General features: G+C 40.2%; 1 protein-coding gene across 1 annotated transcript; it reads right to left on the reverse strand.

Annotated features, from left to right (window-relative positions):
• Positions 1 to 5,059: 5,059 nt before the first annotated feature.
• chrm2a (cholinergic receptor, muscarinic 2a) lies at positions 5,060 to 6,577 on the reverse strand. Its single transcript, XM_085375910.1, has one exon. It carries the CDS (start codon positions 6,566 to 6,568, stop codon positions 5,060 to 5,062), a length of 1,509 nt encoding a protein of 502 aa, XP_085232036.1. The 5' UTR covers positions 6,569 to 6,577.
• Between the last annotated feature and the right edge of the window lie 9,342 nt (positions 6,578 to 15,919).

Consider the following 15,919-nt stretch of genomic DNA (forward strand, 5'->3'; position numbering starts at 1 on the left):
CAGAGCTGGCAAAATAATATCAATAAATAAATAAAATCAGGAAGGCTGACAAACACGCTCTTTAACGTGCATCACACAGCAGCACGATCCACAACTTTCAGGCCAGACACTCTGAAGAAGCAACAGGGATTTTAGGATAAAAGAGCAATTTGTTTATGTCATTCTGGATAAGGCACTTCAAATTGCTCTGTACAATCCGGCGATATAAACTTTCAGTCTCTGAATAAAATCTCACAGCATGCACAAGCTGCTGCGTCTTCGTATCTGCTTGGTTGCACAAGACTGTTGAGATTATTCTCAGCAACGGCCCCAAGAGTGAAGCCAGAGAAACCTCAAATTTAAAGTTGTCTCTGATAAACGTTGCGTGTCACATGTACTCCTTAACCCTAGAACACTATCGCTGGGTGATTTACACCCGAGAAAATACATTTACATGATTTCTCTCTCCTGAAGCTGTTTGCGTGTCGAGGAGCCTGTGCCATCACCAGGGAAGTCTCAAATGTCCCAGGAATGGGTGGACCAAAGACCAGCTTTCCAGAGTCATTATTTTGTTTTAGGAGTTTTATTTTTCATTTTGTTAGACATGGCACAGTTGAAAGTAAAAGAAGACCACTCTAATTTGTCATGTGTTGTCATATTTTGATATATTTGATTACTTTTCATTGGTTATATTATACCGGGTATAAATCACCCGGCATTAGTGATCGTGTTACTATTTATAGCGATAGTGTTCTAGGGTTAAAAAAGGAATGTAGCCCTTTGACATAAGCCGTATGGACAGGAGCCCAGCTAGCTCTGACGGCACAACACGATATGATGACTATTACAATATAGAGAGAGACTATGTTTATTTTGGTCATGGACATCAAGGTATGTATAAATGCATTTGAAATCACTGATAAAATGCTAAAATGCTTGAAAACAGTGAGAAACTATGAATTGCGTTTGCACGGCATGAGAATGAGATGAAATAAAAGCATAGGAGCGACAGTAAACGGTGCCGTGTCACTCTGTTTACATACAGTGGCAGGTTTGGGACCGGGACACTAAAATTCTTGCAGGAAAACCTTTGGCTGACCTGCTGAGAATGGCTGGGACTTCTCCAAACATGGTCCACCTGCGGTGTGATCCTCTAGCTTTGGATTTTGTCACTGAACAGACCCTACTGTCTCCGCCCTTTCTATGTCTCACTCTCGTAACCACGATTATCTGCTGTTTCACATGTACAACGAACACCTTGGAGCCATCAGCTTGCTTTCTCCGTTATATGGACGACAGCTGTACTCTTTCACTGTCACTATGTGTTGCACTTTCTCTCTGTCATAAGGGTACATTCCTCACCTAACCCCCACCCACTTTGACCATTTCCAGTCAAGCCCTAATACAAGAACGTCTTTTAGTTCTCAAGTGTTTGACAACGTGGCAACAAGACCAGGATGAGTGAAATGGCTTAATGGCCCTAATGTTCAAAGTACACACGTTTATTTTGTTGGATGCATTTTGCCCTTTTCCCGCTCCGGGAGGTGATAAACTGCCATCGCCTTCCATCAAACACCTACACAGCTGCTCAAGCTGAGACCCCTAGACCACCACTTGAGCTGTGAGCCACTTAGTCTCCTGCTGGTATCACTCAAATGACAGCTTAGCAAAGATTAGTTATTCTGGAAGGGTCTTTACTCACTTCTAAGATGTGTGACAGATGTCAGACAGACATGGCTCCACTTATCATCGAAAAGGATGGCTGCTCTGATGGACGTCTGAGTTCCTGCTGGAGGTGTTTAGATAAATATGGAACAGTTGGGTTTTTTTCCCTTCTGTTGCTCAAACCTCAAAAGCAAAATTCTGAGGTGGTTTATTTTTTTTCTGTTTTACACTACTTTGCATTTCTACTGAGAACTTTAAAAGAATGACAAAACATTTTGTGCCAATATTAAAAGATAAATACATATGAACGCACCACTAAGACACAATGACCTATATCAGAGCATTATAGTTCAGGTGTCTTGGTGAAAAAGAAGATTTAGAAGATGCAGAACAAGTGGAAAGATGCTGTGGGAGCCCTTGATGCCATCTTTCATGGATGCTGAAAGAAATGTGAGGCTTTTCTGGGCAAGGCAGGCAATCACTTCATTGCGAATAGAGGCAGTCAGCGGGTGTTCTGTCTACGATGCAGAGTCCAGCAAAACCACTGGATCCCAGACCTGCTGAGCAGCTGCGGGAACAGTTTTGACTGTATGACACCTAAACAGTGCCATCAAGTCAATCTAACTTATGAGGGTTGCTTCAAGGAACATGGGGTGTAACATATTTCCAGATTATCTAGGCAAATTGGCCACTAGATTGTCAAATGGCTGCGAGAATGTGAAAATTGATGATTCTTTGATGAAAGGCAAATTTTAATTTGAACTAAATATCATTATTTCTAACCTTCTAATGTCTCTGAAAGTCATTTGAATAAAAATATCCATAAAAGACTGTAACTCCAAACTTTCACTACTCTCCTCTGCACTGTAATTTTGTGCTTTGACCTTCTTGTTTAATCTCTTCCCCCTATCCCCACCCGATCGTGGCAGAATACATACTGCTGCTCGAAGTCTCAATATATATATGGACTGATTTGAAATGAACAGAGCATACATCAGTGGTGTAGTAGCTGGAAATAAGGTGATACATTGAGAAAAATGAAAGATACAATGAAATAATATATGAAAATGACTATATAAATATACATTTATATGTACATTACATTCATGGCCTTAAAAGAGTAAGAGACTATAACAGGATCAGGGTTGAGTGGAGCACTAAGTGGGGCATGGGCTTGTAGCAAGCTGAGCGTATAATGGGCAATCTTTAATCTCAAATGTAGGTGTTCCACATCGTCCCATAATCTGATCAGCCTCATGGTGAGTTTTCATTATAGGATCTGTCCCAGATTTCTCTTTAAGGAGACAGCCTTGAGTAGCTATTTGGTGCAGGCGTAATTCTTTGCAAAAAAAAGCCCACCTACCAGCCAATGTGGCAACATCCTCGTGGCAATTTCTCCTGCGTATTAATCAGATCAACTGGTGAGCGCACATTAGTATAAACGAGGATCTCGAGGCTTAAGTGATGGATGACATGTATGAGCACACAGAACATGTTGTGCTGGAAAAATATATTTTTCTCCATTTTTCATTTCATTAACACAAGTGTACGTGTGTGTGTGTATATGAGTGTGTGTGTTTATAATAATTGAACAGTAGTAAAATAAAAAAAGTCACAAAACACAAAAGGTGTAAATAGCCCTTTTTTTTTAAAACAGAAAAATCACAAGTCTATGACTTGTGATCAGAAGTAAACTCCACTCATGGAGTGCACAGACAAACTCCGCATGTATACAGCCACACACAAGCGTACCCCACACACACACCTAGGTCTTCGCAATCGCAATCATCATCAGTACAGTACAGAGCACGCTGTGACATCAATCCACTAATCAGCATGATCAGATGACGTCTCCCACTCAAAGTGCCTTCCCACAGACGGTAAGAAAAAACAGCTCTGAGCTCCAACCACCTGTTTCACTCACTGAGAAGGAAGTTTCATTTCAGCGGTGAATATCTTGACAGCAAAAACACATTTCTTCATAGCTGTCATGAGCGACAAAAGAGCGACTGAGCAAGCTATGCCACATTTTAAATTTATTTTTTATAGCTACTGCAGTTGGGTCTGTTTGTTTGCCTTTCATCTACAGCCATTTAGTTATCCCTTCTAATGGTATATGACAGACTACTCTTTGAGACTACTCTTTGACTGTGTGCAGTGACTTCCTCACACTGACAGCAAGACAAAAAGCACTGCCCCGAGATAAAAACAAACAAACAACAACAACAAAAAAAGGTAGTATCATACATAGACCCTCAGAAAACATCATGTTGTTCTTTACATCCAGTCCGATCCATTTTCTACCTCTTATCTGGATCCAGGACCGAGTGGCAGTCAACTCAAAATTGTGCAGATCTTGTTCGCCTTGGTGATTACCTTGAACCTTTCTGGGGGTCTGCAGGGCATTCCCAACCAGCTCAAGTGATTTCTTTCAATTTGAAGAAGCAAGCGCTCTACTCTAAGATCCTCCTCCTCGTTGCTGTTTGCATTTACATGTGCAGATTAAATGACAGAGCACGTTAATCAGCCATTTCCCCCTTGTTTCCATTATTTGTGCTACACTAAGCTACAGCAACTGTCTCCTGGTCCCATTTTCATCTCAACAAACATGAGCGCTAATAGTCTTCCCATCCATCACTGATGTGAACGAGCATATTTACATCCTCAATGGGGATCCATCCTCAATTAGCAGAATAATGGATTTATCTGACTGGTTCAAATTAAGTTTTGCTGTTGAGTATTTTCAATCTTTATCAGCTGCTTCAGTGGATTTTAATTGCTTTTTTTTTTTAATGTACAAATTTTGTGAGTGATTGGAGGTGTCATGATGATGATCACAGAAAGAAGGCAGGCAGAGGGCCACACGTGTGCACACAAATGCAGAGCCAGCACGCACCTACTTCTGCACTCACACACATAATTACATAGTGATATTTACAGTTATCTACAGGTATCTTTTCTGAACTTCAAACTTCTGATGTTTGTAAATTCAGTCAGCCCTATTTTCCCATTTTGAAGATTTCTTGTGTTTTCTTACAGCAGAGATATTCCTCTGCTCTTTACCTTTGTTCATTTTTCATTGGATCAGTCTCACTTCCTCCTCCTTGCTTTACACCCCCTTTTCTTTTTTAGGCATTCAGTAACCCTTTTTTAACCTTTCTTATCTACACTGTTTCTGCAAACATATCTCAATGCAACTGGCTTCAGTTGAATTTGTGTAAAGTGCTACAACCGGTTATTGAGAGAATTTGGAAAACTAATGGCTGAATGATGGCAAAGGTACTCTTGCAGTCTTTATGATGCTTACAAACCTCTTTCATAGGCACAGATACACATGTTCATGGATGACACACACAAACACACAATCATAGACACACGACTCATCCATCTGTGGTTCCTGCCAAGCGATCTGTGTTTATCTGGCTGACCTAATATTCTTATATTGGCAGAGAAGAAGATGTTTGAATGTCTTTTTAAATGTGACATTGCACAGGGCGTAGCAGGCCGGATTAATGGTGCTGTTGATATAGCATAGCCAGTAACCAATAGTCCATACTGTGTTGGGGATACAGCTAGAGCAAAACGTGTTAATAAGCACCATCACGTTGTAAGGAGTCCAAGTGGCAACAAACGCTACCAGGATGGCCATTATGGTGCGGGTAACTTTTTTCTCCCGTGACGGTGCTGCTTTCTTCTTCTTGTTTGGAGGTTGCTTAGTCATCTTCACAATCTTCCGAGCCACATGGTTCTGCCGCTCTGAGGTTGGGACAATCTCAACAGTGGCATTAGATGGTGTGTAGCAGTCACCTTTGGGCGATTTAGTCTTGATCTTAATGCATGTCAGCTTGGAGCCCCCTGCTTTGGCTCGCTGACGTGTGATTGGCTGGTTTGTCTCAAGACTGGAGTTGGCTGTGGGTGGTGCTGGTTCCTCATCCTTCTGATTGGAAGCAGCCACACTGCCAGATGTTGAGTCATTGGAGCTTTCCTTTTCCTCTCCAGGAGTACAGTTCTCCCTTGCTGCATCATCACCTTCAGTTTCTCCCTCAGCAGTGGTTGAGGACGGCCCTTTGCCATTCTGGAGTTTTCCGTCATGCTGGTTTGCCCCATCAGCAGCATTCTGGCTTTGCGAATGCCCCGCATCTTCCCCTGGTACATTGTTGTTGTTAGATTTTGGAGTGTTGTTTCTCCTCTGGCCTGGTGAGATAGATTCAGGGATTGCTCCGGATGGCTTCCGGTTGTCCTTCTTCACACGGCTCTTGCTTGCTCTTGAGATCTGCCAGTAGAGCTGAATCATGATGATGACAGGTAGGTAAAAGGCGGCAATGGCTGTGCCAAAAGTAACGGCAGCATTGGAAAAGAACTGGATATAGCACTCCTTCTCAGGCACTGTCCGCCCACCCACAATGAACTGCCAGAAGAGAATAGCAGGCGCCCATAGGATGAAAGACAGGACCCAGGCAGCCGCAATCATCATTCCTGCCATTTTGGTGGTCCTTTTGACAGGGTAGGTGAGGGGCTTGGTGACACAGAAGTATCTATCAAAGCTTATGATGAGAAGATTCATGACAGATGCATTGCTGACAACATAGTCCAATGCTAACCACAAGTCACACACCACTGGCCCCAGGGGCCAGTAGCCAATCACTATGTAGACTGTGTACAAGTTCATCGAGCACAGTCCAATAATGAGATCAGCACATGCAAGGCTGAATAAAAAGTAGTTGTTGACAGTTTGTAAGTTCCTATTAACTTTGATGGAAAGCATGACTAGGATATTTCCAATAACTGTAACCAAACTGAGGGAACCAGCCACCAACACGATGAACACCACCTCCACAGTCTTGTAGGCGCTTTCGCTCTCTTCCACAACTTCTGTGTCATTGCCTTCAGAGGCATTCCAATATGTGAAATTGAATGCATCCATGGCATTTGGTCTTTTGTTGCCACCTCCTACTCAGATGGAACCTACAAGAGAACAAAAGAGAGAAGATTTGTAATAAGGTGCAAAGGATGACGGTGATAGCTTCAGCATTTTAGTTAGCTAGCTAAAGACTATTTTAGATGCATATACATTGTATGCACTTTATTTTTTTCTTTTCAACTGTGAAAGCTGAGAAACCCACAGTAACTTATTTTTAACTTAACTTAGCAAGCCAAGTATTTTCTCACATATAGTCAAGGTACCTAATCCAAAATACATTAATATGTGCTGATTGGCACTAAATTTAAATTAAAACAGCAAATGACAGCAGCACTTATCAGCACACAATATACTTTCAGAATGCTACAAAAGATGCGATGCCATCTTCCAACCTGTAATGGTACAAGTAGAGCAGATGATAATCGAGATTCATTACAAAAATGTGAAAATATGTTTCTCTAAACCATCAGTATGGGCAATATGACCCTTTCTGTTTCAAACTAGCTTTTAGCCCTCCTAAAAGCAATTCATCAGATAACAGTGGCAATTTTGGCCACACACTAATTAGCTTGATAATTGGAAGCACAGGTATCAGGCACTTGTATTTTTCATAATCACCGCATGAATAACATCTACCCATTAGACACCTGCCTCATTATAGAGAAAAAAAACCCAAAAGGTCCCTGAGAGGCAAAAACCTAATGCACATCAGTGACTGCTGAATAATAAGATATGTAAAAATAAATCGAGGTAGGATATGAAATGAGGATATCATGATGACAGATCACCCTGTGCCAGACTGGCGACCTGTCCAGGACGCACCCTGCCTCTCCCCCCTGTGATAGCTCAAAACACGCTCCAGCTCCACCATGTCTTTAGTCAATTAGCGGAAAGAAGAAGATGGCTGGATGGACAGATGGATGACGACATGGTCATGGTAATAGAAATGTTCACATATAGGACTGTTTGTTTAATAAGCAAATCCTTTTTAATGCACATATAAACAAAGGATAAATAACTTTCATAAATTATTCCTTTTAAACCAATGTCTAGTACAACATAATTTTACTTCAGTCAAGAGTCAAACTCACTCTGAAACCCCCTGATCTCAGTGCCTGCTAGCTTCAGTGCATATCTCAACACATCTTTGAACATCCTAGTGGTAAAATAGAACATGCTGAGCCCACATAGAGTTTAGCTCATCTTTGCTGCTGCTTCTGCAAGCTGCTTTGCAACCCCCTTACAATACAATCTCTCACTTAATGTCATGTCTGTTGTCACTGATACTTGTTCCATTTTATCTTTGAGATCTTTGTGTATGTGTATGTCAGGGGGAGGGGAGGCCTCAGGACAAAGCCATACCTCTAAATCTTAATTGCTGCAGATGATTGATAGCCATTTTTATGCCACTGTTGTGGTCCCAACTGGACTGAATTTGGTTAAACATGCAACAACATACCTGTAATGTTTTCTTTGCTATTTTTTAAAACCATGTACATATAAAAATGTATTTATTTATTAATCCCCAGTGATTAAAGCTTACTAGGTGTTAACACTTGATGGATACACTTTCAAACTAATACCGTAAAACCTAATGACTAGTTTGGGGCTTGAATTATTGTCCTTTCATGTCTTCTTCATGTGTTTCTAAACCCATATATTAGCTAATGATGTTTTATTTAAAATTACTATTCCTTTAAACCAAGGCAGGGTTGCTGCATACATTCTTAAAAAGAGCAAGGAACTGTGTGATTATACACTACACACATCATGTTACCAAGAGTTCAATGAAAACTTTAAAAGGAATTATTGACAATTTGAGCTAGCATTTTAACTTCAAAGACATTTTCCAACTTGCATTTAAAAATTCTTTTCATACAGCACTATAAACTTCTTTGGATTCCCAAGTCACCCACTAGTTCTCCCTTTTAATCTTAAACACTCGTCTTAAACTCAGACCTTGCTTTGATTTTAAAAGCACTGCTCAGTTCTGCGCATACTGTGCTAGAGTCTTTTGAAATTATGAGTGATGTGTCTTAAGGTGCGTCAAAATTCTTTGAGTCATTTCAGTTGCTTTTTTGCAGGTTTTATGGCACTTGGTGACCTGTTTAGTGTTTTTACGCAAACACCTTAACGTACTCAAACTTTGTTCAGCCTCTGAACTGAAGGTTCAGGTATTAGTGGTACTCTTTTGCTGTGATTTAAAAACCAACCTTAATGTTACCCAATACGTTTCTTGACATTGCAGTAAATATAAATCAAAGCATATTTGACTGAAAACTGCTAGATAAATCACCAACACATACCCCTGTCCATACAACACCTTGAATTTAATTACACAAGACAGAAAATCAAATTGTTTGTTCTTCGGGGATAAATGCCAAATCTGAAAAGTGTAGACAAACTGGAAAATCTGTCTCACTCATTTGTTTAAGAACACACACCTACAATCCTCTATCATATAAAGTAGTGTAGCTCTCTTCCAAATTTCCTTTCATTCAGCTTTCTTCAGTCTACATTTAAGCAGTCTTTACATCCAAGTTTTTTGCTTGAATACAGTTTAATGTAACAAAAGGTTAGTGACCAATCCGATCATTTCTCTGTGACGCTTCTCCAGCTTGAAAGCTGTCTTGTTCAAGACTTTGCCATTTTGGTCTAAGGTCTTTAACCGTTGAGCCCAGTGAGTAACTAGTGAACATTCACTTATCTGCTGTGCCAGAAATCCCCAATCATTGCATTAGGCATGGAGCTAAGCTTGTCTAATCCGCATAAAATGTTTAAGTCCACCGATTTACATTCAAAAACACTAACAATACAAATGGGACACACTTGTGACTTGCTTCAGCCAAGTGGATTAGAGAAGTAAAGGGGATCAGTATAGATGGTCATAGCACTGTTGAGACAGTTAACTCCCCTAGCTGCTCTTTGTCCACCTCTAGCTGCCATAAGCTATGTCCCCCACCTGAAATCTCTTCCACAACAGGGCGAAAGCTGGGCCCCTGCTAGAGTCAACTAAAAATGCACAAATCCTTTTTAAGCTCAATGTGGGCAGCCATGGTTTTCCAAAAGCAGACTTAGGGGCCCAGACTTGGTTTAAAAGCATCACTTTATTTAAAGGAAGCCATTAGACACCCCTTCCAAGGAAACCCATTTATTTACTTTCGCTTTACTGTTGTGCTTTTAGCTGAAAACCTCATTAAACATCTTTATCTTAGCTCCTTAAGAAGAATTGAGGAACATTAATAAGCCATTACTGAACAGAAGCAAGATGTTTTTGCTGTAGTGTGACTGGTAGACATACTGGCACTGCAGCCTGCTGAGCAGCAGTTCAATTGTCGTCACCTGGGGAGAGCAGCAGTGGCACTCTTAGCATAGCTATCAATCATGGAGCTTACCTGCAACTCTCAGTACTACAGTAGTCAGGTACCACTGCATCCGACAGAGCCCAATCAGAGCATGAGTGGCACCTCAGACAGATGAATATTCAGATATTTTTCACTTATTCTGTAAAGTTTTTTAAAGGATTAACATAATCAGTCACAGATGATGTAATAAAAAATAAGTTTGTTGTTTGTTGTAATTTGTGCTCTGCAACTCAGAGAATTAAATGTGTGTCAGTGGGTCCAGTAATCCTAAATTTGCTATTTTTGTTTAAATTGTTTTTATTTAAAAAAAGGTGACAAGTCAGTTGCTACCATGGGAAGACATGACTAAATGAGCTTCAGTATTGTTCTGCGTTCAGATGCTGGTATTCCTAGAGCTGGCTCACTAGAGCTGAAAATTGCGTATGCCCTCTGGGAAACAGAGAGGGCCAACCTCTCCCTTTCACGTCTTATGTCCTCACTCTGTCTCTTCTGGGGGACTCCAGGCTAGCCAGATATAACAAAAAAAGCCCAAAGTGAAGCCAGAAACACTCGGTGCATTTAACCCTAAGTTAAAGTTTGTGATTTAAAATTAATCAGAAAATAACTAATCACTTACACAATAGTTTTGCCAGAGACAGACAACAAATGTGGCTTTCTGTCCGCATGGTTTCAACCAAAAATATATAAAAGATTGCTTCCAAATGTTCCACCATTGTAGCTGAACTTAAACTGATGCATTTGACTGCTCCTAGCGTCCAGATTTCCAGCCCCCATCTCTGAGCACTGATCCCAAGCAAATCCCAGGGCACTTGCACCCTGCTTTCTGTGATTATATGCAATTTCATTGCAGGCCCTCTCCATGGGAGCGTGCAAGGTTAGGCCTTCGTTTATTTGCTGTTTGCACAGAAGCATGACTGGAATGTAAAAACCCCGCATTGCTACAGTCCAGCTCATCCACGGGGGTACAGATTTATTTAGCCCTATTGTCAGGGGTTATACCAGTTTACTGAAAAAGACAGTTTTCAAAAAGAAAAATCACTGCTTTTTTTGCTCATCTAAGTTTGAGGATTCTTTATTTTGGGCAAAATGAGCAGACGCCTTAAAAAAAAAGAAACAAAAAACAAAGAGAAGTGTTATAAATACAGCTTTAATAATAGGTAATATGTGAGCAGGTTAAACGGGCTCTTATCTTTTTGGAATCAGATTTTAGGTTAAGCTAAGCAGGTTTAGTTGGGATTAAACATTTTTGTTTTTTTGCCTTTTTGTAAACTAATCTTCAGTTGAGTTGTGATTCAGACAGGGATACTGACCAAGATGGGAGATACACAGAGACACAGAAATGCATACAAATATTTTTTTGGGGAAAAAAAAGTCCAGCAGGAAATGAAAACTGTTCTGATAACCATCAAAACAACACAGCATCCCAGTGTTCTGATGGCTACCAAACGATCCAAATCTTGAGCTGGAGTGTAATTACAAATTTGCATTCATTTCCTCAGGCCCCTTCGACTGTCTCAGGGATATCAGACTGTGAGTTATAGAGCTTGACAGATGCCTGTAGAGATTCAGAGTAAATATTTATACTGTGAATGATCAAAGCTCTTTGCTAATCCATTTTCTGTGATTTATTGGATATTGGATCTCTGTGGTAATCCTGATAGGTAATACCATGGCAAAATCTTCCTGGATGTTGTCATGGAAAGAGACCCAGCAGATTTCTCAACAGGAAGCACCCTGTCAAAACAACTCACTATTTTCAAAAGAACAGTGGTTATACTTAACGGGTGAGTGCAGGCAAACTCTTGAGAAAGTACTCTTTGGCTCCTTTCCAGTGTTATTCTTGAAGTCTCTACCCAGATATCATGACCATGGCTAATGGATGGCATCACCCGTGAAACTGAGAGACAAACTTTCTTCTGACCAACACAAATTCAGTACAATACCTGTATCTGCTTGTCAGACTCAGGCTCTGCCTTAAGCCGTGTCCCCTCTGGAAGTGATTTGCTCATTGTGTATTGCTTTGTCACTGATGGTTGGGTGCTAGTAGCCATTACAGGCTCTAGTCCAGCACTTTCTTTCATGAAAACATCATTGGAAATATACTATTTAAGGCATAAATAGAGTTCTTCAACTCTTAATTGTTTTTGCAATTTTTTTTATTTCCTCTTGAATGATATTCCAAAGCTCTCTGTTGCTGTTGGTTGCCTTTCATTCTGCTCTCTGTCAACATGATCCCACACTCCTTCAATAAAGTTAAGGTCTGGGTTGCGGGAAGGCCAGTTCATGATTGATGGTGTTCCACTGTGTGATTGTGTGTTTTTCTATCCAGGTGTGCTTTTACTGCCGTTGGCAGTGTGTTTGGGATCATTGTCATGCTGAAAATGAAGCCACTGCCAATCAGATGCTTTCCAGATGGTACTGCATGATGGCTCTAAAAGTGACGGTACTTTTCTGCATTCATAATAACATAGATTTAGACAAGAACCCCAACATCACTGGCTGAAATGCAGCCCCAAACTATAACAGATGCTCCACCATGTTTGACAGCTTTTGTCCTCCACTTGTCTGGTTTTCTCAATTATTTTAAGGACACACTACATGTCATTACATACAATGCCAAGATTTGAGAATGCCAAATAGAATTTTATGCCTTTTCATTTGTTAAATTTGGTATTTCACATAGATTCGACTAAAGAAACTAAAAAAAAGTGTTTTTACAACAGGCTACTAGTAATTAAGTAAGTGCTTAATGATACAGTTGTTTGTAAGATTTTGTAACAATGATTCTTTTTGATATGTGTAGACTTATACCTTTGATACCTTGAGTTAGCTGTCTTTTCTCTGCTTGAATGATTCACAGATCCGTGTTAAGTGGCTTAGATAGAAAAAAGTCCAAAAAGTCCAAAAAGTACAACAAAAACCTTTGAAACACCTTTAAAAAGCCTTGAACTATTATTCAAGGCCATTTTAATAAACTACTGCCTCCTTGGAAGCGAAATACAAATAAAAGTGTGCTGGCTCGAGACTTTTGCACAGTACTATGTTTACTACCCAGTAATGTCAATCAGCGGTGTCCTGCACTGTCATTCAACGTCGCTTTAATCTCTGAAAATGAACAAAGCTGACCTTAGAATGTGCCCATTTGATGTCGCCAGCAGTTTCACCAGTCTCTGCTTGAATATCACTGACTTTCTGTGGACGTCACACTGCTGCTAGACACTTCCTGTGTGACTGAGGCTTCACACTTAGGCTTTGAAAGGAAATACTGGGCATTACAGTATCTCAGAGAGTGGAGAGATAATTGAGCTACATTAGTGGATAACTTGGTGCTTATTTTTATATGGTCCCATTTGGCAGACATGCAAGCTGTACTCAGCTGTATAAAATTTAAATGATAGAGTTGTGCAGTGCATTAAGACCAAAACGTAACTTGAATAAGGCATTTAGAATAGAATAGAATAGAATAGAATAGAATAGAATAGAATAGCCTTTATTGTCATTGTACAGAGTACAACGAAATTGGAGTGCCACTCCCTTGGTGCAAGTTTCAATAATAAATATAAATGTAAAATATAAAAAGTAAAAAAAAAACAATCGTAAGTACTCAAACAATAGTATGTACAATATATACAGGATAGCAGCATTAATATAATGACAGTATGAATGGCAGCATAATATAATGACAGTGACGGTATGGAATAGGTTCAATTGTTTTTGTGCTTATTTACTACGGTGATAGCTCTGGGAAAGAAGCTATCCCAGATTGCATTTTCAGCTATGTAAACCTGGCCAGTTACTGTAATATGTTGTAAATGTCAGATTCTTGTTTTTTTTTTTGTGTAAAGATAGTGTTTACATCTATCAATTACAATCGCAAAAAGCATCAATGAGATCCAGAACTCACCCCCTGCGGTGACAATAGCACATGCACTAAGTCCTGTGTTATAGAGGACTTATGTAAGTGTCTTATGATTACCTCAATACTTGACTGGTACCTCCCATCTTGGGCAGCTCTGACGAACTCTACACTAATGATATTGTTTTCAGAGCATGTGATATGTGAAAATGCATTAGGGTATTTCCCAGTTTCCCTATTCTGGATAAGGTTAATCTCTACAATAAAAGATAAAAGGGGGGATCTTAGAATCCCTCGCCATCTTGATCTTCACAACAGATCATAAGATCCTATTGAAGCTAAACATCACAACTTCCAGGGTCATAGCAGCATGTAGCCTCTTTAACGTGATAAGATTATGATTCACTAATGGGAGTATTAAATCTTTACAAAAAAATGGTAGTGGCTTCTTATTAAAAGTTAGACAATAGCATTCTGCATGAGAGGATGTAATTACTGGGACAACCTCTCTTTTGCAGGTGTGACACAGCCTCTCAAACCCAGACCTCTCTAGCAGTGCTTGTGTTAAGTGGACACGAAGCAAGGGGTACTAATGGAGGGTTAACAAGCAGGAAATGACATCCAAGCAGGTGGAAAAACAAGCTGTAATAATCTGCAAACAGTCAACTACTCACAAATTCCCCATGGAACCTGTAGGTGGCCATGTGTCACTGTGCACAAAGTGCTGGGAACGAGTTCAGAATGTACACAGGAGAATTTACTTGTCTTTCAATGCACATATTAGGAGAGCAAGAATACAGACATTGGTCACACTCCTCCCTGTCTTCTGTTTTACGGTCGTCCAAGTTTAAATCAAGTGGCTGCAGCACTCCTGTTTGATGTGTCCTGATGAATTGTCCCGAGGCTTGACAGCGAAAGGCTCACAATTATTTTACTGTGACCTTTTGATGTGCACTTCATATAAATTATGTTCATACTGATTCAGTGCAAATTATCTTCAGCACTGCGGGAATGTCATTTTAAGGTGTCCTTTATTCTGCTACCCCGCCCCCCCTGTCCATAGATATTCCAGCTACTTTGCTATAGCAGCCTCGACGCCATCTGTGAAAAATGACGTTTGACCTCTGCTGTTGTGTTCGGAATTAACCTGACGCGTTAAAGCCAAAATAAGAAAATCAACACATTTTGAAGCATGTTTTAGGCTTCTCCTGCGTGTATATTAAACCAGCCTCGAAGAACCAAGTGAACTTATTTTGAACAAATACAGGTCAATGGAAAGAGCTTTTACAGTTCTCGCTGCACATGACAGTTTCAAAGCCGTCCTGTCTGGTAAATATCACAAGCCTTCTGGGATTCAAAAACACTGGAGCTCAGCCAGTAATGAACGAACAATGTCCTCAAGCAAGCTAGGAAAGTAAGGGGGACGAGTCAATTTTCCTCCTGTCATACAAAAGAAACCCTGCAACAGCTACGACTTGATAAACACCGTCACGCTACCTACTCAAACGCTCGCTATCTTGCCTCTCGCTTCACATTAAACATTTTATTTCATACAAATAATTCACCCTCGACTGAAAACCCCCGCACCATGTATACTCTGCTGATTTGGTTTTAATTAGCAGATTTCCATATTTCTAATCATAATTGCTTCTCAAGAGTAGAGCTGTGAGCTTCTACCCCACCTAGTACAATTTCATTAGTCGGATTCTCAGTGGGGAATTTTAGGGACTTATTTTAGTGTAAGTAACATCAGATGTGTTTCCAATGTCAGCGCAAATATCCTCTCTTATCCCCACCTAAAAATACCATCATCATTATCTTTCCTAAAAAATCCAGGGCAGGCAGAAAAACAAAAAACAACAACAACAACAAAAAAAAAAACGGGGCTTGTAAGACATTACCTCTTTTGCTTTTTCCTTTTGGAAATTGTCCCAGGTGTTAGCTAATACATGACAAACATTTTTTTACCCGGCACCAAGGACATTTGCAGCAGCTCTCAAACAAGCTATAATCAACAGACAAACATATTAACCAACATCTGGCAGGCGAGCCATTTCTCTGGTGAGATGCTTCACAACACTGGCAGCCCACAACAGCTGTGTGAGGCTAAAGCCATGGAAGTAATAATGCAAT

This window comes from Diplotaxodon limnothrissa, linkage group LG17, assembly GCF_057381915.1.
Source record: "Diplotaxodon limnothrissa isolate DT_005_m linkage group LG17, D_limnothrissa_male_GT1.1, whole genome shotgun sequence".
Lineage (NCBI taxonomy): Eukaryota > Metazoa > Chordata > Actinopteri > Cichliformes > Cichlidae > Diplotaxodon > Diplotaxodon limnothrissa.

Bases quoted from the DNA above. Each gene is read 5' to 3' on its own strand.
- chrm2a (XM_085375910.1), bottom strand. From the start codon at position 6,568: ATGGATGCATTCAATTTCACATATTGGAATGCCTCTGAAGGCAATGAC.